Source organism: Perna viridis, chromosome 5 (assembly GCF_037379345.1).
Source record: "Perna viridis isolate PV_CMFRI_1.1 ecotype Kerala chromosome 5, ASM3737934v1, whole genome shotgun sequence".
NCBI classification, from domain to species: Eukaryota; Metazoa; Mollusca; class Bivalvia; order Mytilida; family Mytilidae; genus Perna; species Perna viridis.
In genome coordinates, this window is record NC_142449.1 from 43,799,414 (window position 1) to 43,826,989 (window position 27,576).

Genomic DNA, 27,576 nt, shown 5'->3' on the forward strand with positions numbered 1-27,576 from the left:
CTTCAGGAGGCGTAACGTATCTTTCAGAGACATTTTACCGTAGTATCTATTGGTTCGTTATAAAGTCGAAAAGACAGCGCTTTATGAATAAATACTATAAAATAGTATGAAGTCCAAAGTCCAATTTCATGCATTCTGTATTGAGCAGTTTTCTAATAGGCACAATCAAGCCCCGGGCAAAAGGTAGCAGGTCTCTATGATCTTAATACTATTTACAATATTTCAACTTAGTTTTAACGATTTTTTAAGAAATGGGTATCTTGAACTCCCATTTCTTAAAAAATTCCAGTATAGAAAGTAAATAGACATAGCTATATTCACGCATACGAAAAATTAGTCCATAAATCACTTTTAACTATCCAAAATCCATAGTTTTTCCAGGAGCAAAATAACAACACTTTCTTGTAATGTCACGTGACCACCAAAGGTCTAAAGGTAAATTTTACCTATATTAGCCCTTTAATTCCCAGAACGTCTAATCACAAATTAAGGATAATTCCCAAAATGTCTAAAGATTAATTTTAACCTGAATTGATATGAATTAATATGAATCAAAGTTTTTTTCCCCCCATAATGTCAATCAATATTCTAACTGTATAGACCTTATTACATTAATTTTGAAAGACTATGTTTTTACAACAGTCTTATCCCATGTGTTTTATTCTTTTGCTCAATTCAAGATTTTATCATTTGTTTCCACACCAATATGCCCTTTGTCCATGTTGTCAGACATATTTAATCATTAAAAAAACGAAAGGTGTCGATTCGGAAGACCAACTTAAAAACCTTGTTAGAAATATTGTAATGGCGTTTGGCTAAAATGACAAAAATTTAAGTAAAAAATCATATTGTCAATAAATATTACGTTTTGTTTCTTTTATTACTAATTTTTCCTTCTTAGACATTTTTGGAATTAAACTATTTTTTCATTAGACATTCTGTGCATAATTTATTTTAGCCATTCTGGGATTAGACATTTTGGGAACATTCCTGTAACACATCAATATTTTTCCCATGACTTTTTTTAGTTAACCTAAAAATCATTTGTCCATGGAAATAATAAGAGTACATGGAAAGTTATTACATGTGATCAGTAGTGAAGATTGACTTTGTTATATACTTTATATACTTTGTTACATTTGTATATTGCACAACATTTATTGTTTGTAGAAAAGCAGAGGACGCTTACCCTACCGATGCACCTGGTCCATGCTCCCAGTTTTTAGTGGCGTCCGAGTTTGCTTTTGTTGCTTTGTGTGTATGATTTTCGTTGCTTTGTGTTCTTAGTTGTGTATGTCTGTTTTCCATGTCTAGTCTTTTTCCCTTGATTGCATTCTTTTGATTACCACTATAACCTTGGTTCCGTTGATTACTCATTGTCACTCAGTACTATTTTACATTTTTTAGGAAAAAAAGATAGATACATATTATATCCTATTATATAGTAAAACTGAAAAAAAAATATAAATAATAAATGATATATTAATTGTTTATCATAATGTAAGATTTTTAACAAATAAACAAAACCATATTTACTTTCTTAAACATATATCATTTCAATGTGATAGTTTGATTTTATTTGAAATCGAATTGTAATTACATGTAGCACCTTTTGTTAAGGTGTTTTATCATTAATAATATAATCAATGTTAAATAGACCTCTGAAAATGGGTAGCTTTTAACATGGAAATCTTTTTGTGCTGGTATATATGTAGATTTCCACTGAAATAAACCAGTTTTAACTTTTTCTTGTTGTTATTTTAATTTCCGAAAAAAATATTCCTGTCTCAGTAATTAAATAAATCTTACAACTGTAACATCTCAGATAAATTCTGATATTAAATCATGAAGCAGTGAAAATGTGTGTTCATAAAAAAACAAAACAAAAACAAAATATAGTTTTCAATAATGATTTTCAAAATAATTAAACTGCTAACTAGTTTTTCAAAATATTTCAAAAATAATAAATATTGAATATATAAATTGTCACATACATGTAATAATACCATTTAGTTTTATATCAAAATGCCTAAACTCATCAAAGACAACAAAATTTTAAATAAATATGTATAATATTTAATTAAGACTCTGTAAATACAATGATTCATAGCTACAAATTTCCTGAGAACTTAGTAGTTTCATAATTTTAGTTAAACATGCTGAACATTTCAAACCCTAAATTACAAAAAAAACTTATTTTTAATTTATTCTACTTATATACTAATTCTAAAATACTGAGATGAGCCACCTGTGTGTGATAATTAACTGTACAGGTAAAACCACCAGTAGGTACATGTTCCTGTTCAATTAATTAGTAATTTCCATAATGGATACAGGTGATGCTGGGGGATGGGGGTTTTGTTAATTAAGGGCCATTAAGCAATAAATACCTGGCATTTAATGCCAGGTATGAGATATGCCAGGTATTTATCAGACTATGTTGCGAGCTGAAACTTAAGATGATTGTTCCTCAAAATATTCTGCACATAATGGAATTTTGATTGGTTAAAAACCATGGCCGCCTTTACTGAAAAGAGAACATGGGGGTCAAACAGCAGAGTTTTGCATATATCTCCAAAATCTTTAGGTTAAACCAAATTCCACCATACACATGTTTGTCAAAGAGACAACAACCAAATCCAGATGATAATTGTCAGGTCAAGACCATGCATGGGTTTTCAATGAACGACGAGGAAATCCTCATACCACAAAGCTGGCTGCAGCTGGCCCTAAAACAACATTTTATACAGGAACAGCGAAATAGCTGCCCCCATTAACTCCAGCGACATAAATGTAAGCCGAAAATGAAAACGAAACAATACGGTGGTGAGAAATTTCTGACTTGGGACAGGCGCAAAATAATGCGGCTAGGTTAAAGCACTTAGGCGTGTTCACAATATCCCTCTTTTAAATCTGGCCACTGTGGAAAAACTATTGCACAATTAAACACACATAAAAATCATCAAAATGATCTGAATCTCTTGTTAGACAGAAATAAAGAAACTGATTATACGTTACACAAATACACAAACAATTACTACTAGCACTTACATTGACATACCAGTTTATTCCTACAAAAAGTTATGTCCTCAACGTATGTAATATTAATTCTGATCCACAATAGGTGGCCAAAAGGGTGCTGAAATAGTTTACAGTTTTCCACACTACGATTTTACTTTTAGTGTATTGATCTCTTTAAAATGGATAGTTACGTTTCAGTCGACAGCACATTATCAACCGTATAGACCATGGGTAAACATAACCCCCTCTCCCATAGAAGGATTTTTGTAGACCTATATAGCGTTCATTATTGATGTATTTGAAACATATTTCTGCCTATTTGCCAAAATATAAGTGCGGTGCTAGCTTGGGATTAAAGAAATAGCGAAGGCCGTGACATTAAAATGATAAAATTTGGCAAAAACTAGGTTTTCCAATTAATAAAATACAGATACAAAATTGTTAGATACTATTAAAACGTTCACTTTTCAAGCTTTTGAATGAGAATACGGTTCATAGTTTTTATTATAAAATAATAGTCAAAAAGTAAAAAAAATAACCGCCTCCCCTAAAATTTTCCATTAAAATTTCTTTGACTTTTGAGATCCTTATGATCACCGGACAGTATACATAGACAACCCCTAAAAAGATTTTTTGCAAGAAAGCATAATTTTAACGCACATGGTTACAGTGAAACGAAATCTTACTTGTTTGCTCAGATATAACTGCAGTGTTAAATTCTAATAGAGGTTGAATGAATACCCCCCCCTCTTTTCCACTCTTTCGGGCAATACGAGTATATCATATACATGAAAGTAATTGACCATTATTTTTATGTCTATCATGATAAAACTCATTACGGTATGTATGAATTGTAATTAATGTTAGTCTCAATTAGCCTGATGTAATGGTTTTTGCAAGGAAACATTATACTAGAAATCTATAGGTTTTAAGACCCGAGGCCATCAATTTCTTATAACTGTTAACAACTAAAGCGTTACAATTTCCATAAATATACTATAAACGCAAAATCATTAATGATAAGGATGATCTTGTCATGAAATAACAGGAAGTTTCAGTTTTGTACTTTTCAATCTTTCTTTAGTTGAGTTATGTTTCTGTAGGTAAAGTGAATCAATCAAGGCAATTCTTTTTCCAAAATATACACAATGTTTGTTGAAATTTTAAATCAATATCTGATCATGAAAATAGACGAAAACGAGACTAGTTAAGTTCTGTCCTTTACTACTTCATTTAAATTGTTGCATATTCCAGTAGTAGACGATCAACAAAAAGAAGTTGTTATTTTTAAGACAATTTAATCTCATCTAATTGAAACTGAACTAATAAATAATAGACTAGCAAATATTTATAACTTAAATAAATTCCATATGTATGCTTAAAGCAACATTTCTTATTTACAGTTGAATAATCAGAATTGATCATTTGATTTTTCATTGTATTATGGTTAAATGTAATTCAATGCCTACAGATTTTGAGATTGTACTTGGTGATGCCCTGATAAACTGCTATGCGAAGCAAATCAGTATTACTTAACATCGATAAGTATTACTCAATACTATTACTCAATACTGATAAGTATTACTCAGCATTGATAAGTATTACTCAATACTGATAAGTATTGCTCAACATTGATAAGTATTACTCAATACTGATAAGTATTGCTCAACATTGATAAGTATTACTCAACATTGTGATTTGCTAGTATTGATAAACAGGTTATTTGGTTGTTTATTGTTTCTAATACTCTCAGATCATTCATAATAGTAGGGAAATGTTGTTTGAAGTTTTTAAGCTTTAAGTTTTTTTTTTACAATTTGCTTGGAGGAAAATGATTTTTGTCAATTTCTTCCTTTAAGATGAATACCATTTAGATGATTAGAAAAATCAAAGATTTGATATAAATATTATCATTTTCAGCCCTTTTCTGTTTTCAATTATTAAGAAGCAAAATTGCTTCTTCTAGACTACAGTTTATTATGCATACCAGAAGTCAGAAGAATATTGTTATCCAGTAATTCTACGTGATAGGTCGATTGTTTTATTATATAATAATACATTTTGCAGTTATAATAAAAAAATCAAATAGTTGTACTGCTGTTTTATCAATTGACAAAACTGAAATCTACCAAAACATTCTCTAAGGTTTTATCTTTAAAAAGGATGACTATATATTCTAATTTGGAATCTGCTTCGTGGAAAAGAAGTGAAAATTAGTTTTATGCGAATCAGAAGGCTAAGAGATGGGCCATAAATGCTTAATGAAATTCTTTATGCAGTTAAATTAATGTAAAATATAACTCTTTGCGATTAATTTTTAATATTTTGATTTTAATGTACATTAAGTTCATAAAATTAGAATTTTTAATTGTTTTATTTTTAAATTTTGTGTTTATCTATGAAATAAGTAAAAATAATAATGATGATGATTAGTCATTACATTAGATATTTTGCATGTGTGTCATATAGGACTACCCTGGTTATACACATCATTTGTTTTTAATTTTGATCATTTAAACGGTTCAAGTGAGTTTCAGTAGAAATAGACAAACTCATTTCGTGGAATTACAAGTTTTTGTTTTAGATATGTTGCAATAAAAAATGGAAATACTTGTGTCAAAAGAAAAGCGTTTGAGCTACATATGGTAAGGGTTATCCTTAAACACGGAAACGTCAATTTTTAGATGCTGAATTATCATTTTAGAGATAAATGGAATTTAAGATTCATTAGATGAATTCAAAACAAAATTTTCACTAATGATAGGATTTTAACATAAGTTCTCACTTCTTATATGTGTTTAATGTTTTTTCCCCCGAATATTCACAATCGATTGCAGATGCTTTTGATAATTAAGCATGTTTACTCAAGTATTTGCTTTGAAATCTGTTCACCAATGAATACATTCTAGTTCGAGGAAACTTTGAAAATTTACAAAATCCAAAATTACCCATTCGATGAGGAATTCCTTAAAATCCGGTAAATATCAAGTATCTAATGGTAAATTCTAAAATTTCAAATTGATAACTATAAGGAAATGCGCAAAGAAGTTGGATCGTTAAATATTTATCAAAAAAGTATGATGAAATATGGAATGTTATATCATACTATACAGGTTTGAAGTGAATCTTGTGCTTTTTGATCATTGTTAGAAAAAATAAGAATATTTGGTAGCATAACAAAGTAAATAAACCATTTCATTGCACAATTTTAAAAATCTGAAAATTGCCAATTTTTCAGATTTTTATGGGCACAATTATTAGACCTAAATGTATCGTAATCTTTCACGTTTGTTCAATTTTAGCATATGATAGCCAAATAATTAAACTTCTCTATTAGTCGATTTAAAGTTCATTCCATTTTTCAAAAGATTAGCACCTTTTTGAAATCCTTATGTAAAGAAGAATATCTTGGCTGGCTTTCTTTTGATGCCATTTGTATTTAAAAATATGTGCTACTTGTATGGAAGCAAAATGTTTCAAAGACAAATACGTTAAAATGACCTTGTAGCATTCTTTAAGACCCTGGTTTCCATGAGAATGCTGCTTTTATTTATTTATTTTTTTTTGGCAAACAGGTGGATTAACATATCTTATGTACATATATATCAACCTATATAGGTCTGATAAAATCACTTCGAGGGGGTCGTTATCGGGCCCATGGTCTAATATGGTGCTTCAAAAAGTTATGTCTTTCTGAAATCATAGGTTGGAAATCATAGATTATAATGGAAAAAAAATAATGATTCTTTGGATTCGATTTAGAGAAGAAATGAAGATAATATATTTGCAAAGATTTTTGTGTCTTTAGAGAAACAAAAATATTTCCCACTATCATAAATTTAAACAATTGAGAGTAATTGTTGTTGTAACACTAGAGTTTTAATCTATAGAATTAAATGAAAATCGGACATTTTCTCGTGTCCCTTTTGCCATTTGGTCTTAGTTGGTCAATGTCCACTTACAAATTTTGAATTTCGTCGTGTCAAATATTTTTCACACTCCAACTTTAGAGCTTAAATTTTGTGTTCATACTTGCCCCAACTATTCAGGCTTCGGCGTTACCTGTCGAATGTACATGTAGCTTCGAATTACGTTTACGCTTTCGTATTCAGGTGCTAGTTATTTAATGATTCAAATACTTTAAGACGTAATTTGTGGAATCGACACATTATGTTACCCTAGATAATATTAAGCTGTATACAGTTCACAAGCATGTTAAACATTTACTATTGGCATGTGCAATACAATTTTCAGAAATCATTTTTGGTATTAAAATCAATTTCACTTTTCAGATTCAAGTACTGAAGGATTATGCGATTGTTCTAGTAGAACGCAGTGAGTTTGTTTCTATAAACCCTTTCCACGCACGAGTGTGTGATCTGTAACATTTTTACTTAGAGTATAATCACATCCTTCAAGCCAGGCGTGGATTCACAAGGGGCGGACGCGGCGTATCCCCCACATTTGCGAAAAAAATAGTTGTCTGATATGAGATCTTGATTTTTGGTTTTTTTATCCTTCAGAAATCAAAACACCTTATGTCACCAGTTCATGAAAGTAACTTTCCTACTATTTCTGAACTATATACAATAAGAGTAATCAAAGGAACCACGATTTCAGCGGAAATCAAAAGAATGCATACCAGGGACAAAGACCAGGAATAGAACGCAGACACAAACAAAGAATATAAAGTAACACAAATAAATGAGCGACTCGGACTCCACTAAAACTGGTAGCCTTGAAGTCTCAATCTCGAGGTTCTGCAATAGCCTTTTACGATTGAAAATTTTGGATGCAATAGGCGAAGTAAAGGAATATGAAATAATCGGTATTGATTTGTCCTTGAAATATGGATGAATTTTGTTGGTGATGGAGGATGTTAGCCAAATTAATTGCATATGTACCTTTTTTAACAAATGGTAGTGGAAGAGATGAACGTTTTTCTTCATCTTGACCTTTTTCACAAACTGGTTTAAAAAGTTTGTGGAAACGATATCCAAAATGATGGCAACAAGTCTGTATAATGATGAGGTAGGTGCAGACACAGGAGTGTCTGAACTTGATTTGTAGATGGAGTGTAGTAGAGTGAGAGGTATTGAATAGAGTTTAGTTCGAATGTGTTTAAAACATAGACCAAATGTAATTCCTTTTATATGATCATTCAATACATCTTTTATAACCAATTAATATGTTTCTGGCACTTATTCAGCTGTATAATATTCTATTATTTCTGCAAAATATAACTAAGATCTTATCTTCAAATCAACTGAAGATTTGAGGGACTCCTTTTTGGAATTGAGAGAAATTTAATAGTGAAATTCATTTAGGGATTTTAGTCCAGAAACATTAAATGTGTTCCATTTAACACACTTACCAGTTAAATCTTCATCCTATCATTAAAGCTGCTTAAGCTGCCAAATTTGTTCATTTTTGATTCTACTGAATTTTAGCTGATTTGATGAAATAAGTTTGTTGTAAGGCATTTCAAGCAATAAATGTCGAAAATATCTGCAGAATATTGTGAAAACAACGCTTTTATAATCAAAGAAGATCAATAGCTCTAATCTTATTTTTTTTCGCCATTACTTCCGAAGATTGCCGGCAGGACAATCACCTGGGTTAAAAATACGTTCGACTTGGTTAAAATAACAATTACGGATACACAGGTAAGCACATGTGTTGTTTTCATTTCATTTCATCTATTTCTTGATTAGTTTTGAAGTAAATAATGACAATTACTGACCACATTTGTGCTATGTTATATCACTTTGTAAATTACAAAAGGGATGCTTGCGTTGTATTCGAACTTTTTTCTTTTACGGTGTGAGTCCGTCGAAGAAACGGGTCTTCCTTGCCGTTGATAAACCACTTTCGCTTAGCTGCACATGCGCGGGTTGAGGTCATCAATAGTTACATGCATACTAATTTTATCTTGGTGGACTTTTTGTCTTGCAAGACAATATACGCATCGACACCTATTTAATTCATTTATTGCATTTTATTTGTGAATATATGACATTATACAGGAAAAGTACAATTTAGTAGAAATAATTCAAAGTTAAGGCATATTTCAACAGAAAGAAAAATTTACGAAAATGATAGCTTAGGCAGCTTTAATACATATTATGAATGATAAACTGGAAAATAGCGACTTAAACCAAGTAAAATTGGCGGGTTAATTCAAATTGATAAAAAAAGTGTCTAGTTTTGGAAAATCTTAATATTTTCATCAAGGATGTTATTTTCTTCAGGTGGAATTGCTTTTAATGAGTATAATTACAGTATAGGAAAAATACTCAGTTAAAATAGTTTTTGAATGTGAATGTTAATTAGCTCTTCAGTTAAAATAGTTTTTGAATGTGAATGTTAATGATTAGCTCTTTGACAGGTTTTAAAAAAAAGGGGAAAAAGTTGAAATGGAACACATTTTGTAAACGTACGTGAAATGGGATACTGTTTAACTATCGATTATAGTTTTTAATTCAGAAATCAGTAGTAAAGATTGACATTTTGTTTAGTTTTTACATATCATGAAAAAATATGAAAAATACATATGTATGATTATAGATTATCTTTACATCAGGTAATCGTTTAAAATTTGTTCATGCTACAATTTGCATTGGAATCAAGAACCTCCAGTGCTAAAAGCAACATTATACTAAAAAATCTTCTCGTCTCGCTCGGCCTTTAATTCTATTTACGACATCCATTTTTTTTTTTTTTTGAAATTCTAGATCTGATTGACCAGGGGACCAGATTAGATGCAATTTTATGTAAAACTCCACACAAGGGAAGGATATAGAAAATAATTACATGCATACACTATACCGTTTTCAGATGATTATTGTTTTTCGAATTGAGTCTAACAGTAAATTATCTGTCTGCCTTCATTGACGAAAGGTTTTTAACTGACGTCTTCAAACTTTATACAGTAAATAACCCATGCTGGACAAAACTAATGGGCACTTGAAACGCCAATTTTGTGTGTTGTGGTTTTATTTCAGCATGATTTGAACTATAAAATATTGACTAAAATTTTCTTTGAATTATTTAGCTTGTGAAATTTGCCCGATTCACGCACAAAGTAAGAACAAAGCTAGAGTCATTATTTTGATCCAAATAAAGTCAATTTGATAAATTTTGTTTTTGTTTGATTTTTATGATTTTTTTCATTTCATTTTATTATTATTTTCTTTATGTTTTGTTTTGTTCGAACTTTTATTTGCGAATTGTATTTTTATATTTGCTAGAACTCGGATACTATGGTAATGTGACAATCCATCATTCCAGGCATGTTACCAACAACAAGTAATAATTATGTAAAGGAACGCACGTTAAGCAGCCCTCTCTTGGCTGTAACGATACATCTACATATACGATACAGGGATGACGATACGATACATTTCGATACGATACATAATTACACGTTGTCCTATATATTTTCTTCAATTTTGAATTAAAAAAATATTCGACATATTTAAAAATGGTGAATTTTGTTGAAGCCAGGTTTCATTCCTTAGAGTCTATTACTTTGCACTTTACTTTTTGCTCTACTACTTAACAAAGATTAATGATTTTTTCCTCACAAGACATGTCCTACTGTATTATTTGCATAGGAATTTCATCAATTGTTTGAATAAAAAGTATTTGTACCTGCATCGTATTGTATTGAAACCTCAGTCAAATGTATCGCATTGTATCTTGACCGAAAGTATCGTGATACTGCGATATCGCGACGAATCATTTCACCCTTATCAAATTTGATGACGTATATTTTTATACTTCAGTGTCATAACATATGTGGTACTGGCGATAGCGATAGTGATAGTTTTATTTTTAATCGTGGCATTCATTTGTTGGAAGAGAAATAAATCACACAATTGTAAGTATAGTTATCTTTTTGCATGCCAAATTAGAATATAACAGCATTTAGATAAATTTAAGAAAAGTGAACTCTTCTCATAAATAACTAGGCCATTTTAAACAAAACTTGGTATGAATGTTCCTTAGGGTATTCTGCATAGAACTAAAGACATGGAACACAGACACACACAACAAAGAACATAAAATTTGAAAAAAAAAATAGTATAAACAAAATACAAAAGTAACTGAACAACTTTAACTCCACTAAAATCTGGAAGCATAAACCAAGTGCATCGGTATATTGAGCGTCATCTGCTTTTCTAGAAACACACTCTGAGCTGCTCATAAAAAGTAAAGTCCAGGGTAGACGAAAGCGAAAAGGAATACCATGACACATTAAAAAATGAGTTTTCATGGTGCAGATGGATATACCGTAACGATCCACGACTTCATGATGACGACCACAAAACGTCTGTAGTGATGACTTCAATCTTGTAGCAACATAACCCTGTTCCAGAAGCCTAATAGTCTAGCGCGATACAAAATGTCCGCGTGCTTACGGCAAGCTCTGGCATAACGTATGAGATGTGATGTGAAAACTTCAAACGCAGGTGCTAAAGGGTTGTTACGCAGACTTTTTGTATCGCGCTAGAATTCTATAACAAATAGACTCCTGGAACAGTGTTATGTTGCTACAAGATTGAAGTCATCACTACAGAAGTTTTATGGTCGTCATCATCGTGGATCGTTACGGTGTTATCAATCTGAACTTGACTTTTTATGGGCAAGGTCGGCGGATGTTTCTAGAAAAGCAGAGGAAGCTTACCCTACCGGTGCACCTCGTCCTTGCTCCGAGTTTTTAGTAGAGTCCGAAGTCTCATTTGCTTTTGTTACTTTGTATTTATGATTTTAGTTACTTTATGTTCTTTGTTGTGTATGTCTGTTTTCCATGTCTGGTCTTTGTCCCTGGATTACATTCTTTTGATTACCCTATAACCGTGGTTCCCTGGATTACTCTTTGGAATGATACCAACATATCCCTGATTTCATGAGTTATGTCCCTAAACATAGGTCTATCTCTTTAAGATGTAATTAATGAAGAGTTAACCCGAACACGTATGTAAACATACATACAGGGTTAATTGAAAGTGTTACCAAGGAGGCATGTGACGATCCATATTGTCATTTAAATGAATTTCTTGCAAGAAAGAGAAGGATGGGTGATAGAACTATTATATAGATATAGATTACCTCTATAACCTTGGTTCCCTTGATTACTCTTTTAAGACAAATCTAGTATGCTATTCATATGTCAGTTATATGCTTTATAAGACGAAACGTTCTGTATCTGATTACAGCAGAGAGAAATCGAGGCAAGGAAAACTACAATGAAGAAAATCAACCAAATATGGAAAATGTAAATATGCTGAAATTTAATTCATTTTTATCAGTGAATGAAATTATTGTTTAAGTGGCACATTGATTGATCAGGCCTTCTATTTTGCACCTCAGTGGTTCGTGGCAGCATACTCGTCTTGAGTACGAAAAGTTGTTACAATTCAATTCGAAGTTTTATAGCTTTTCTAAGATAGGATATCAGGATATCAAGCTGCTCCCATGTAAAGCATTTTATTAATCATTGCCCTTGTTACATGAATCATCCTTATTATCGGGCTTATATTGTAACAAGGTCCATATTACTTAGGAGTGTGTGCGTGCCTTGGACTAAAGCCCTCTCGGTCAATATCAAGATATCGTGTTGATAACAAATGCAATATAAAAAAAAGTCATATTTTGATTTAAAGGTATCTCTACAGTAGCCTTCGGTCGTATAAGCAAGTAGGGTTGATGATATAAGACCATAAAGTATTAAAACACAACTTACTGATTATTTATTCAGTTACATATTAAACTAAAAAGGCAGATTCTTCTCCAAAGTATACTCATGCCTATAGTGTTGAACGTTTCATACGAAATTTGACAAGTGTTTCAGAGACCCCTTCCTTTTTTCAAAAAATCCTAAATGACCATCTTTATGTATGTCTTCACTTGTGATTTGTGATGTGGTTTCTTTAACATGTAAAATTCCTTGAATTATGATGATTATTATTGTTCTTTTCAATGTATGTTTTTGTGCCAGTTCTTATTCTTAGCGGTCTTTCTAATTTGTCAAGAATAAAAAAAATTGCGAGTAATCACCTTTCTCGGAACTACAGGAGCTGGTCAATTTATCGATTATTTCTTCTGAACTGCCATTTCGACCGATTTTCCACTCCAAAGTTTTAACGCGCTATCATTTGAATGCAACTGGGTTTTTAGGAAGAGTTTGAAACTTGAGGTTTTGTGACGCTTCAAAGTTGACGTTGCTATGGCGATCGTTTTCCCGCCATATTTTCAAAATGTTTTGCCTTAGATGAAATTTAGTTTTTAGGGAGAAAATGACGTGCTGAGTCTAACTTTCGAATACAAAAATGCACTATAATTTTCAAAATGCTTTGTTACCTATGTAATTTATAAATTACAGACTTTTTTCTTAAATATGGACTCGTTTAAAAATATTGACTTCAATCGGACTTCGTCCTCGGTCTGATAAATGTATTGACTTTGTTTGAAGTCCATAATTGATTAATGTAAATACTCCTGATCACAACAGAGACATAATAGCAAAAGAAGCAATTGGAATTTATATATTTAGACTTGATATACTTGTTAACACTACTTGTTTCTCACTACTTTTTAAAAGGTAACTGAATTGCCACTTTCAAGTGTACGAGATGAATCGACAGCAAATCACGAGAACGAGCTGATGAACAAAAACAATTCATTGCAAAAGGTATATGCATATACATTAATTTGAAATGAATACTGTAATGTGATTGGTTAAAATAATTTTGTTACATCCCAATGGATAAAAAAAATATTGACATGCCCCTATTCAGTTGAATTCAGAGCTACTTTTTCACGTTTAAAGAAAAAATATGTTTAAAAATTAATTTATAAGAATTGGCTATGATATAATGTTGTCTATTGAAAAATAACATAAATTATCTATGCGCATATTTTGTTTAGTGCACTTTGCGGAACAAACAATATACACATGGAAAATTTATGGTATTTTCCAATAGACACAATTTTATCATAGCCAATTCTTAAATAAATCAAATTGTATCTAAAGACATTTATTGGTATTAAATTTTTATTTGACAGAAACTAAAGGTATTAATGCAGTAATGGTGACAAATAGATTTAAAACAAGTACTATCTTTAGAAAAAGATAACCGACGCAGTAAAATTTGTTTACTTATAATTTTCTTTAGCAATTTTCGATGCATTTTTTCGAACGCCACAAAGTTATCAGGATTTGACCAATCAAGAAACAGAATTGCGATCAGATGACTTGCGTTTCCATGGAAGAGCGTCTTTAAGGTCAAAGGGTAAAAAGCGAAACTTTACCGACTGCGTCGGAAAAATCAAAGAATTGTTAGTATTGTAGTTATTGTAGTTAACAAATATATGTACTGGACTGCAAACACATAGAGAACTTCGTCATGCGCCATCTCTAAACTTTTAAGTCAAGGCGTATTTAGTTATTAATAGTTTTGTACATCTGTCTGGTCGTCTGTCTGTTCCGTCCATCTCACTGCACACTTCATATCCAAATGTTAGACTCATATGAGAATTTTTTGGGAATGACTATATAGCTATTAGGTTATGTTGCTGTGCACCCAATGTTTTGATTTTCAATCCCAATAATATGAGTATTGGGTTTCCATTGGCATAATCATTTTAATAAGATATTTATTATCAGAAACGATTTTAGGGTTTCACATCAACTTTCAATTAACGTAAAATGATGTATTAGTTGATATGTGCCTTTTTTGTCTTTTAAATATTCATGTCCACGTGTCCTTCTTTTATACGATGTTATTTGTCATTTACTCATATTGAAAAGAGTTTCCGTATTATGTACAAAACTGACAGGGAATGATCATTATGATAATATAATTTCTAGAATCTCATTTTAATCTATAATTTTGATTTTTATTTCGGACGGAATTGGCGTTTCCATTAGCGTTACATGAGCTATCTATATGATTGCATTAGGTACTCTTCATGGAGATCAATTAATGGATTTTATTTGAAACTTTCAGCAAAATTATCGTTATATATATTCCATTGTGCACCTGCTATTTGGATTTTTATCAAGTGGAAATTAAAGTTAAAGTAAAATTGACTTTTCCAGTGACCTAGGGAGACAAAGGGGTTACCCGATCAGAAACTTGAATCTTTCATTTTGTTTCCGACACAGTCGGTATATATTCGCGTTTTACCCTCTGACCTTAAAGACGCTCTTCCATGGAAACGCAAGTCACCTGATCGTAATTCTGTTTCCCGATTGGCCAAATACTGATAACTAGGCTTGTAAATCCACTAATATATCATTGTGCTCATCATATTTTGATTGTTTAGTTTTTTTAATAATTTTTCTTTCGTCTATTGCGTATTACTTTGAAAGTACTATAATTGTTCGTGGGGTACCAATTTGTGTGGATTTCGCGTGTAGGCCAAACCACGAATTCAAGAACCCATGAACTTGTGTTTCTTCCATAATCCATGAAAGTTAGTATCCACGCATTGAAGTACTTTTGTGTGAATTCTTGTCTCTCATATTTTCAGTTTTTTTATGTGTAATTTTTCAATCGGTTGCTATATTGTGTATGTACGTGTAGATCTTTTTTCTGTTTTATGTGCTCATGTTTAGGTTATGGTTTTAGGTTTTGATAGATTTCAGTCATCCCAATGCTGACGCTTTGGTATTTTTGATACTTTTTTTGCTTATTTATAAGAAGGATATACGCTTTTATACTATTTCTGCAATACATTCCCGAACCTTAATTATAACCGCTGAATGGAATATACGTGACTTGTATTGAATTAAACTGACGTTATGTCATTGTGCACGCGCTGTGTTTTTGTTTTTTTTTTGTTTTTTACCTCATTGCTTAGTAAATGTTATTGGGGTGGTTGACCGCATTGCTTTGTGCCTTACTTAAACTTTGACATTGACTGAAATTAGTTACCAACTCTGTTCTAAGGGAACATTTATACATTTGACTTTCTTCTTTGATAAAAGATTTGTTTTATAATAAAACTTTCTAACTACTATTAAATGGAAATTTTCATACTCTTTTTCACGTATATCAGTAACTTTTTCGAAATTTACGGATACGGAACAAATGAACAATCGGATAACGTCTTCGTGAAATTATTCACTCTTTTGTCGGCATTTATTGCAAAACTCTTCCCATTTCTGACGCTGTTTGCAACCTCTAGATTTGGCGTCAGACGATGATGGGAGCTTGGTGTGCGTTTTCTTTAAAAGAAAAAAAATCCTCCCAATCTTTCTGAGCCGCTGAGTTGTCTGCTTTTCTGTATGTTACATGATGCGTTTTATTGCTGTCTATTTTAAGATTTTGTCTTTTTTTTAATTACTGTATTGTTCGTATATTTCATCTTTTAAAATGTTTTTGTTTACATGTACATTTATCTTTTTAAAGGAGTTGGAGGAGGCACAGGATGAACTACAGAATGCAAGAGGTGTGTTTTGCTTGTATTTTCAAAACCATAGTGGTATTTAGTATACGTCGTATTCCTCATGGGATTCAACTTTTTCTTTGCACTTGTATTTCTGATTATATCAAACTAAAAAGTAATTTTTATTCTTTAAAATACTGTGTACCAAGCTTCAAAACATGATTGGTGTGCAAGTTTTATATGACAAAATTCAGTTTTACAAGTGCTCAATGAGCAAGTAATTGAGTATAAATGAAATGGTTCGGTAAAGTTGATTCAGAACATAAAACACAATTCATAAAGAAATGATGTAAACTGTTGCGAAGAACTTGAAGCTCGAGTATCTAATTACTGAGTATAAATACTTATTTGTACATATTTGGTAAGTCCATATTTGGGTATTATTAAGACTAATTTGGACATATACTCAATACCGAAGCGAAAAATCAGGGATTATCCCAGGAAGAAACACATACCCATGATCATAGTTATATCGACCACAAAAGAAGATAAACCATCACAGGTTTTGCAGACAACTTTTAGATTATATTAATACAAAACTAGCAAGATAACCTCCCAAAATTATCTGAGTTTCACCACAGACCTGTAATTATACGTTTCTGGTTTCATATTCACCATTTACTTCGAATTTGGTGGATACTTGATTACGATTTCGTTCTAGACAACGATAAACGCTATCGGATTCGAAGACTAGAAGAATAGTAATAGTTATGTGAAAACATGTCTCTTTTAATATATGTAAAAGTTATATATTCTTTATTGCAAAGTCACGTTTCGCCTGCTAACCCTATTTGATCTCTATACAAATAAAGAACTTTTCCGGAACGGAAGTGAATATGAATGTTGTCTATTTCAATAATGATGATGTAAGATGTCTTTTCATAGGTAAAATTCAGAGTGTTTAATACTCTGTCATGTGGTCTATTTCTTTTATTTGAACGAAAAGTGGAATTAGTATTTTGTCTCCCTAATTTTTAAGTCGCTAATATTGTTAGCGACTTTTTGGGCTAGTATAATTTTAGTATATTCGCATATGATTTGCATTATTATATATCACTATTCCACATTAAGCTGCTGATCGGTCGTGATTACCGTCATAGTTTCATAGTTCTAGCTTCATACGAGATCAAAAATAAACATTCGGGTCATAACGGTTACGAAAGAGCAATCTTATCATGGGAACCGAAATTCCTGCGGAGTTTTCGGATGTTGAAAGCAACCCAAAATCAGTGGCATAGAATATTTGACGATTGAACACTTCAATCTTTGAATGTTTTCACACCCTTAAAAACAAATAAGCACTAAGTCAAAGTTTTGTTTGATCTGTGAATATAGAAGTCGATAGCACCCCCTTCTACAAATTCCTGTCTACGGACCTGGTTTTTATTCTGTCTGTCTGTCTGTCTGTATCACTTTGTAAACAAATATTTTGCAAAATTGTGAAAATTTCAACAAAATCTATACAAAAATTACATTTAGCAAGGCTCAGTTATCTCGAAATCGGGTTTGTGACCTATGTTTTTTAAACTAAAATTCTGAAGTAAGTTTATTCAAGGTCATACTCCAGAGAAAAAACTCACAAAACTTATCTACAAGCAATGTTAGGTATGATCTACCAGAGTGTATAATCAAGATGTATAATCAAGACTATTCAATCTCTTCAACCAGCTGTGTTAGGTAACGAATGTAATGGATACAGTAACATGTATGGTCAATGTCATGGTGAATGAAGGCATGCATTTAGTATTTTCATCTTACACTGCGCAAGTAAATTTGGAAGTTTTATATAGGAATCTCTGAGTCTGTGTGTGTGTGTAATTTTTTTTTTATTAATTATTATTTTTCCATTATTTATCTGTTTATTTACCCACAGCGTCCATAGATGAGATGAATCAGGAAATTAAAAATTTACAATGGACAATTACATCACTACGTGCAGAAAACAAGGAGGTAATTGCTTATAGAACAAATGTGATTTTTCCTACGCATGCGTTATTTCCTGATGAAAATTATAAGTAAAAAGAACAAATTTTACTGCGTCGGCTATCTTTTTTTTAAGATAGTGCATGTTTATACATGCATCTACTTATTTAGTACTTACAATGAAGGGAAATGAAAGGAAATGTCAGATCGGTATTCAATCGTTCTGTACTTTAAAATGGAAACTTCTTAATCGAAAATTGTTTTGCAATTACTACGAGATCGCAAAAATTATATCATTAAATCTATACGACAGTTCATTTTAACGTCAGTAACTCGTAATTAACGACCAGTTACCTTATGAAATGAAATAAAACATTTTAAACCGAAAAAAACAAGAAATTGTTCTCTAAAATTATGCTTGATATTTAGATATTCTGCCGGTTAACATTCTTATCACAAGAGGCATTCACAACATCTTTATCATTTGATGCTGTCTTTTCAAATTTATTTTCAGCTAAAAGATTTTTGGCAGAATGCAAGAAAAGAAAGCAAGGAATATTATAAGCAGCTGATAGATTGTAAAGGTATGGTATTTTGGGTGAACATACCATACAAGACCACGTTTTACACTTACGCCGACTCGACTGGAGGGAAATTAGAAATTCTAATATATATATGACGTCCTACAAAGCTCTTTAGAACAAATCAATGGTAAAAAAGTGATAAACATGTGACCGATATTTCATTTAACTCATAAGCTGCGTCTATTCAGAAATATGAAGAAATTAGTCTTATTAGAATCTAAATAAATCACGGAAACTCCATTTTATCATTGTTTTACCACGGGCTGGCCATTTTATCATTGTTTTTCCACGGGCTGGCCATTTTATCATTGTTTTACCACGGGCTGGCCATTTTATCATTGTTTTTCCACGGGCTGGCCATTTTATCATTGTTTTACCACGGGCTGGCCATTTTTGTTGTTATCGCGCGGGGTAAAATAATGCGACATAAATGGTCAGCCCGTAGTAAAACAAAGATAAAATGGAGTTTCTATGATGTGTTTCTTAAATAAAACCAAGACAGGCAAAAATCAACATCAAGATGACAAAGCCGCAATGATACTGATGACGACGTTGTTGATGATGTAATTGGTACATGTGTACATTACACATATAAATGCTAAAAAGGGTGCCATTATTTATCCAGCACTTGGACGGCAAAACTACAATTTTTGACGTGCATCAAATCGTATGTGCCATTTTTAATACCCATTTCCCATCCACGATCAAGTGTATTACATCCTAAGGAGAAATTTTCACTACTTATACGACATGGTTTCTTTTTAGGAAAAATAATGGTGTTCTGTCGAGTAAGACCACCAGCCAGTGTTAACCACAATGTAGTGATAAACTATGATGAAAATACAACACCATACGTAGTTAATGTTACCAACAAAGACGAAAGACACAAATTCAAAGTAGATCAAATTTTTACTGATAAAAAAACACAAGATGATGTAAGTAAATGATGTAATTATAATGGCTTTCAATGCCAATATGGTCAGTTAATCTCTAATTTGGTATTGAGGTTATTACAATTTTATGAAAAGTTATTGTGGTCACAGTGATAATCGTTTTCTTTGAGAGCTAGAGTTAGTTGAATCGATTGTTTATCTGGTTATACGAAATTACTCACTCACACTTAATTAATCAGATTTAATTATTTGTAGTATAAAACAATTAAATCTTGGTTCGAAATAACTCAATATAAGGAGGTAGACCTAGGGTAGGGGACACAACTCTTACAAATCATTGGAACATTTGTATTCAGCATTTGGCATCAATCTCATGTAAGCATCAAATTGAAAGAAAATTGGATTGATTTCATTCTGTTTTAGATGAGAGCTTGATAGGCATTGGTGCAATTTAATTATTATCTTTAAACAATCCTAATTTCGGGGATTTGATACATTGCAAATACCCCAAAGAACTTGAGATAAAGGATACTACAGACACTGTAAAGTAAGCCTTATATCTTGACCTACACTTAGAAATCGGTGGTAAAGGAAAACTATGGACCAAACTTTACGACAAACTTTTCATTCAGAATTGAATTGACAACTTTCCTTTCATCTGTGGCAACATCCCTTCAGCACCTGCGTATAGAGTGTTCATATCACAACTCATACGTTATGCCAGAGCTTGCCGAAACTACGCAGACGTTTTGTATCGCGCTAGAACTCTAACAAATAGGCTTCTGGAACAGGGTTATGTTGCTACAAGATTGAAGTCATCATGAACTCTGTTACTGCGTATCTATCTGCATCATGAAAACTGATTTATTCAACGGGTTATAGTTTTCCTTTCCTGGTTTGTCTACCCTGGACTCGACTTTTTATGAGCAACTCGGCGGGTGTTTCTAGAAAAGCAGAGGAAGTTTACCCTACCGGTACACCTGGTCCATGCTCCCAGTTTTTAATGGAGTCCGAGTTGCTCATTTGCTTTTGTGACTTTGTATGCATGATTTTAGTTACTTTATGTTCTTTGTTGTGTATGTCTGTTTTCCATGTCTGGTCTTTGTCCCTGGATTACATTCTTTTGATTACCGCTATAACCGTGGTTCCCTGGATTACTCTTTGATATGATACCAACATATCCCTGATTTCATGAGTTATGTCCCTAAACATAGGTCTATCTCTTTAAGATGTAATTAATGAAGAGTTAACCCGAACACGTATGTTAACATACATACAGGGTTAATTGAAACTGTTACCAAGGAGGCATGTGACGATCCATATTGTCATTTAAATAAATTTCTTGCAAGAAAGAGAAGGATGGGTGATAGAACTATTATATAGATATATCATGCTGGCAAATACTCCTTACAAACATAATATATACGTTTAATTTCATCGAATATTGTGTTTTCATATAATGAGTCAAAGTCCGCGGAATTTCCGACAAAATAGGCCTATTTTTAAAGTATTCATTAATATGCTTTGTTTGTTTTGAATATTCCCATTTCTTGGCTTCCGATTTTTTGCCTCGTTATCAAACCTAGACTAGTTGCTTATAAATGCTTATCAAATGATCAACTAGGAAAAGGAAGAAGCGCTTAAAAGTCGTGGTTTGTTTGCCGCAATGTACGTTATGGGCTTCCAAAAACTCTGGCACATTCATATTTTTGAAAAAAGTAACATGTACACAAAAAAGGGGAAGATAAGAAAATGTTGTGAAAAACACACTTCCTCTTAACAATTCAAAATGGACATTCAATAATAGTGGAATCGTTCGTGTTTACTCCCCGAGTTTATTTGGAATGTTCAAGAAGGTGAAGGAGTTCAGCTGCGTTTTAGATATGTTTATAAAATGTCTTTTGATAGATGCATGTAAATATGTACTGAGGTTTGATGAGGTGAAATCTCCTAATGATGTACACTATACCGTAAATGCATTTTTATTCAGATGTTTGCGTTTAATGGCAATTTCGGGCGAAATATAGATTCATATTTATCTGATATAAATACAACTCTAGATTTATGCTTTCATTTGACATGCATGAATATAAATCAGTGGTAAACTATTTTCGTAAGTGCCGGTTTTGGCATATGCTGTAAACAACCTCACCTCCGATCGATAGTTTTGCTTAATTGAAAAGCAAGAAAAAATGTGAAAAATATCGCCGCAATAAATCCATTTATTTTTAAATACCGGTTGTAACTGTTCCACATGTTACTCGCGATAATAAATAACAGAATAATTGAATTAAGGAGGTAGACCTAGAGTAAGGGACATTACTCTAGAAATCAATGATGCGTTTGTAACGTATTCGTTTCACCAAAGCCTTTCAAGCTTTAAATTGAAAAAGAATGAAATCAGTCCAAGTGACTTTGATACTTGCATGAGATTGAAGTAAAATGCTGAATACAAATATTCCAATGATTTCTAGTTGTGTCCCTTACCCTAGGACTACCTTCTTTATATCCTGAAACGAGAAATAAGTTTAAAAATACATGACGTTTTTTTAAATATATCATGTAGGCTTACAAGGGCGTCAAATGCTAATGTATACATTGTCTTTTATGCCTCTTTTTCCGGTTTTTCTTTATTTTGAAAGATTCATGTTTAAATTGACATATTGTCTGCTTTTGTGATATTTGTGCGTTCAATTTTTCTTGATAAGCTAAATTATTTAGAAACTCAATGGACTGATATGGCAAATGTCTGTTTGTTTAGCAACTGAATGGATTGATGGGGCAATCGTCAGTTTAACTTCTCAGTGAATTGATTGGGCAATCGTCAGTATAACTTCTCAATGGATTGATAGGCCAATCGTCAATTTAATTAACTTCTCAATGGATTGATAGGGCAATCGTCAGTTTAACTTCTCAGTGAATTGATAGGGCAATCGTCAGTATAACTTCTCAATGGATTGATAGGCCAATCGTCAATTTAATTAACTTCTCAATGGATTGATAGGGCAATCGTCAATTTATTTGTACTTTAGGTATTCCAGGAGTTGAAGGATTCAGTGTCGTCATGTCTAGATGGTTGCAATGTCTGTTTATTGGCATATGGACAGTCAGGATCGGGAAAAACATTTACATTGGAAGTAAGTTTATTTTTTAATGAAGCAGGTTTAACCTATAGGAGGGCAAATTTATAAGCAACAGTGGCATTACCGATTATGACCCAATTCAAGTTCAAGTAGACTTTGGACGAGTTGTCGATGGGACGAGTTGTTCCATATGTTCAGATACGGAACAAACTTGCACTACATTCAGTTTTTTTTTCTCTCATTCGGAATTATTCGGTAATTTTGACTGCACTGAATCCCCAAATCCCATTAAGTTCCGCTGAATGTGACTTTCTATCAGGCTGTCAGTGCTTCTAATTTTTTAACATTATATTTGTGTTTATTACCGTTCTGAAAACTTTTGATCATACTGAATAGAACCATTTGTTTAGGAATAATTTAAATACGATGCGTTAATTTCTGACATACTTAAAGAGAAAGACGTAACATACTTATGAGATTTGATATGGTAATCGCGTCAGAAGTGTTTGAGCTTAAATCTTTCAGTCACAAACACGAAAGGGTCATTATGGTGCGTTGATAATAGACTTGGAAAAATAGTCTAGTTAAGGAACACATTTTTATTTTTGTTTTTGATCTTTAAGGATCAAAATACCTTATGTCGCTGGTTCATCACCGGTACTTCACTATTATTTCTGAACACTACACAAAAATATAGTCCAAATGTAATTCCTTTAATATCATTCAAAACCTGTTTCATATTCAGTAAATACGTTTTTGTCAATTATTCAGCTCAGTAATATTATATTATTTCCACAAAGATCTAGTCTTCAAATCAACTGATGGTTTTGTGGACGCCATGAAAGATAATTAATACTAAATTTGCATTTTGGGAATTTAGATATTGCAGTATTGTGTCAAGAAGTATTAAATGTCTTAAGCATGTTTCATTTGACACATTTATCAGTAAAAATCTCCATTCTATAATTAATAGTTTACCAGTTTATAAACAGGAAGTGAATAGCAGTGATTTTAACAAAGTAAAATTGGCGGGAAAATTCAAATTGATAAAAAGTGACTAGTTTTTTTTTTAATTTTGTGTTCATCAAAGAAATTATTTTCTTAAGCTGTGTTTGGTTTTATTTAAGATTAACTACAACGTATGATAAAAACAATGTTACTACAGTTATTGAATTTAAATACAAACTAACTTTTGGACAGGTTTAAAAAATCGGGAAAAAAGTGAAATCAAACTAAAAATGTAAATGTGTGTGAAGTTGGATTCTGCTAAATTATTGATTACAGTTTATATATCAAAAATTTGTAGTACATGTGTAATTGATTGATATTTAGTTTATATATATTATGAAAAAAAAAAAACAGTTCTTAATAATATGAAAAATGCAATGTATGATTACAGTTTTAATTTACATCGTGTATTCTTTTGAAATTTTTTCATGCTACAATTTTCACAAGAATCAAAAACCTCTAGTGCTAACAGCAAAAAAAAATTCTTTTGCATTTTTTTTTCATCTGAATGACATTTTGGTTCTCCTGATGCAAACATCGGACTTTGACATTGACTAGGATGGAACCATCTTATCTGTAACTGATCTAAAACCATTTAATGGAATTAGATGAAATTTTCACGGATTCTCTATTTCGTGATTCCGTTGTGCACCTCCTCAGAATGCCTAAAATTTAAATATTTACTTATTTGGTTTCCTATTTTGGTTTCTGTATGAGGGGAGAGGGGATATCACCAATTTCTAGTTACATTTTCCCATTATGCACCTATTTTATATTTTGATCCACACCAATATGGTGGTTAAAATGTGTATTTTATCAAGTTGGGAAGTGTGGTATCAAGTAAGTGAGTATTGCTCACAGTTTTTCTAGTTTTAACTATTATTGTTTTAATCATTATTATTGTCAGTATTCTTATATCACATCTGTTGACCCTAATTGTAAGAAAATCGTGGTATTGCAGGGAGAAACAGGAAACAAAGGAATAAGACAGAGAGCCTTGGAAAGGCTATTTTCCGGAGTTGAATCTAGGAAAGTGGAATGGACTTTTAACGTCACTGTCAGTATGTTAGAAATTTACGATGAAAATATCAAGTAAGAATTTAAATCAGTTATCTTATCTCAAAACATAATAATACCTCATGTTGATATATGTGAATTCAGATTTCGATTGCAATTCCTTATTTATCTTATTTAAATGAGTAATAACTATACGGTGAAACCTGTCTAAATCGAACCCTGGATAATCCGATGTTCCGTCTTACAGTTACTAGACGCTTGTTAAAGTCACTTTATACCAATTTAAGTAGCTGTCTTAGTAAGAATCATGCAAAATCTGAAAAATGTGATACACCACACAAACTACATATTTTTATTTTTGTAATTAAGTTGTTTTATGGGTATATACTATAAAATGTGTAATTATTCATTCAAATTAGGAGATAATCAACATTGAAAATCTGTATTTGAGTGTTACTTACAGAGTCATCTCCCTTAATTTTGAAATCTGCAGTGCATTCTATATAATTCTTATCTCCTAAGAACACGGTTATATGAAAAATTGAATGTTTATTCCTGTTTGCTGTGGCAATTTCAAACAAAATATCAAAAAAAACATATGATGGCTTTTAACCCATTAATCACATTTTGCATGATTCTTAGCTGGAGTGCTACTTAAAACATGTGTTGTACTTGAGTTAACCAAACACCCGTCTGAACCGAATAAATTTTAAATCCCAAAACAGGCGGATTCAGGTGGGGGCGTGGCGGGCGTGCCCCCCCCCTTAAAATTTGCAAAGCATGGGTTGTCAGGGGTGTAATTAGGCGGTTTCAGGTTGAAACTATAATTTCTCGCTAATATTTTACCACAAAATATATGTACATCGCACCCACTCCAGAAGAATATTCCAAAAAATTAATCTAAAAAAATTTTATCTGTGCGCCCCCCCCCCTCCCCCCCCCCTTATCTAAAATCCTGGATAAGCCCCTGCAAAAGAAGTTCATTTCAGACATATTTCACTGACGTATAATTCTAATCGTAAGATTCTTCATACTCAAAGCCGTTTTTGATTGGTCGAAAACGTCTATGCCAGAAATCACACATGCAAGAACGCCTGTCAAATTGAAACCAATATGGCTTCCGTATATTTCGAAAGAGTGTGACAACAACCTTAACGGCCCAATATAGCCATTGATTTTACCGGTACAGTTTGTTTACAGAAAATTATTTTCAACTCGGAGAAAGAAACTTACAAATGCTTAAAATCTAACTACAAGTAAATTCGCCAAAAATTAAATTGTCCCAGAACTAGATTCTATAAATACATTTTACCGGTTCAACACATTTAAAAAAAAACTAGTTCCCAAGTGTCGAGATAGAATTATAAGGATGAGACAGCTATTTTCGGTCGTTCATGGATGTATGAACGGATCTCGCCACTCCCAAACATGAGTTTGGGAGCTCCGAGATCCGTTCATACCATTAGAATGCTTATTCTCTTCATGTCCCTTTCGACTCTGTTCTAAATTGTTTTTATGAGGAGTGTGTGTTTAAAATGCTTTAATATTGAGATTGTTTAGTTACAGTTCATTATTACGGTATAATCATTTATAACTTACAATCGTTATATCGATAGTGTTTTTTGTTAAAGATAATGCTTTACAGTACCAACTTTTGCTAGATAAGTGTTTTTTATTTAACAAAGGCGCCACATAAGCATATAAATTCAGCAGAAAAACTTCAAAAACTAGTTTGTAAGTTCTATTCTCTGCAAGAGTCAGGCAGTGGGTGAATCCTGCTGGAAAATACGTCTTTCCATGAAATCTTTTTCGAATTGTTATCTGAAATGCAGAAATGACATTCGTTTCAATTTTAGTGTCAGTAATTCGAGGTATGAATTATGTGAAATGCATCGCAATTTCATCATAAAATGGAGATAACTCACTTTTCCCCATCAATGTAAGGTCTCACTAACCACTTCTAACGTTTCCATTACTGTACATGTTAAAAAAGTAATTTTCAAAGTTTCACTGTGAATTCCCAGGACAAATGACATTTTAAAGTTGCATACTGTTGCAATGCTTGGAAAATAAGGCTTCCAAAATCATTATGCTAATGGTACGATGATTGTAGAAATTCTTCACAAAATTTACTTAAATAAATAATACTGAAAATCCGCATTTTACCTGTTCTGCTAACTGACAGCATGGAGGCAAATTACTCACACATGTAAACAATATTCATACACTTTTGTAGTTTATTACATATATGATTTTAAAATACACATTCTCGGCTTTATTTTACTACTTTTAATCATAATACACACAAATAATGCACTTACAATGCATATGTCTAGGTTCAGTGTGTTTTTGGTACTTACATTGTGGGGTGGCCATTTGACCCAGAAGTGGTTAGTGAGACCTAACTTTGAACTTTTTTTCTACATCCCCTGACACTTATACGAAAAATGCCTTCTCAGTTTCGTCTTTAACTATGTACCTACATTGTGAAATTTGAATATTTTTCTCAGCTTGATTCAATTTTATTTTTGAGAGTTTGTCTGGTTCTAACATATTCCAGCACCTAATAATACAGGTTTGAGAGACTGG

General features: G+C 32.0%; 1 protein-coding gene across 7 annotated transcripts in view; it reads left to right on the forward strand.

Annotated features, from left to right (window-relative positions):
* Positions 1-27,576, forward strand: part of LOC148617842 (kinesin-like protein KIFC3) — a 58,100-nt gene that overhangs the window by 19,685 nt on the left and 10,839 nt on the right. For 5 of the 7 annotated variants that reach the window (XM_088585421.1, XM_088585423.1, XM_088585422.1 and 2 more), the window contains exons 4-13: positions 7,314-7,356; positions 10,809-10,903; positions 12,243-12,301; positions 13,628-13,717; positions 16,443-16,482; positions 18,353-18,429; positions 18,917-18,986; positions 19,752-19,921; positions 22,912-23,016; positions 24,932-25,062. In XM_088585421.1, the coding sequence (XP_088441547.1) occupies positions 7,314-7,356; positions 10,809-10,903; positions 12,243-12,301; positions 13,628-13,717; positions 16,443-16,482; positions 18,353-18,429; positions 18,917-18,986; positions 19,752-19,921; positions 22,912-23,016; positions 24,932-25,062 (880 nt within the window). The other 2 variants (XM_088585425.1, XM_088585426.1) reach the window with 2 other exon arrangements.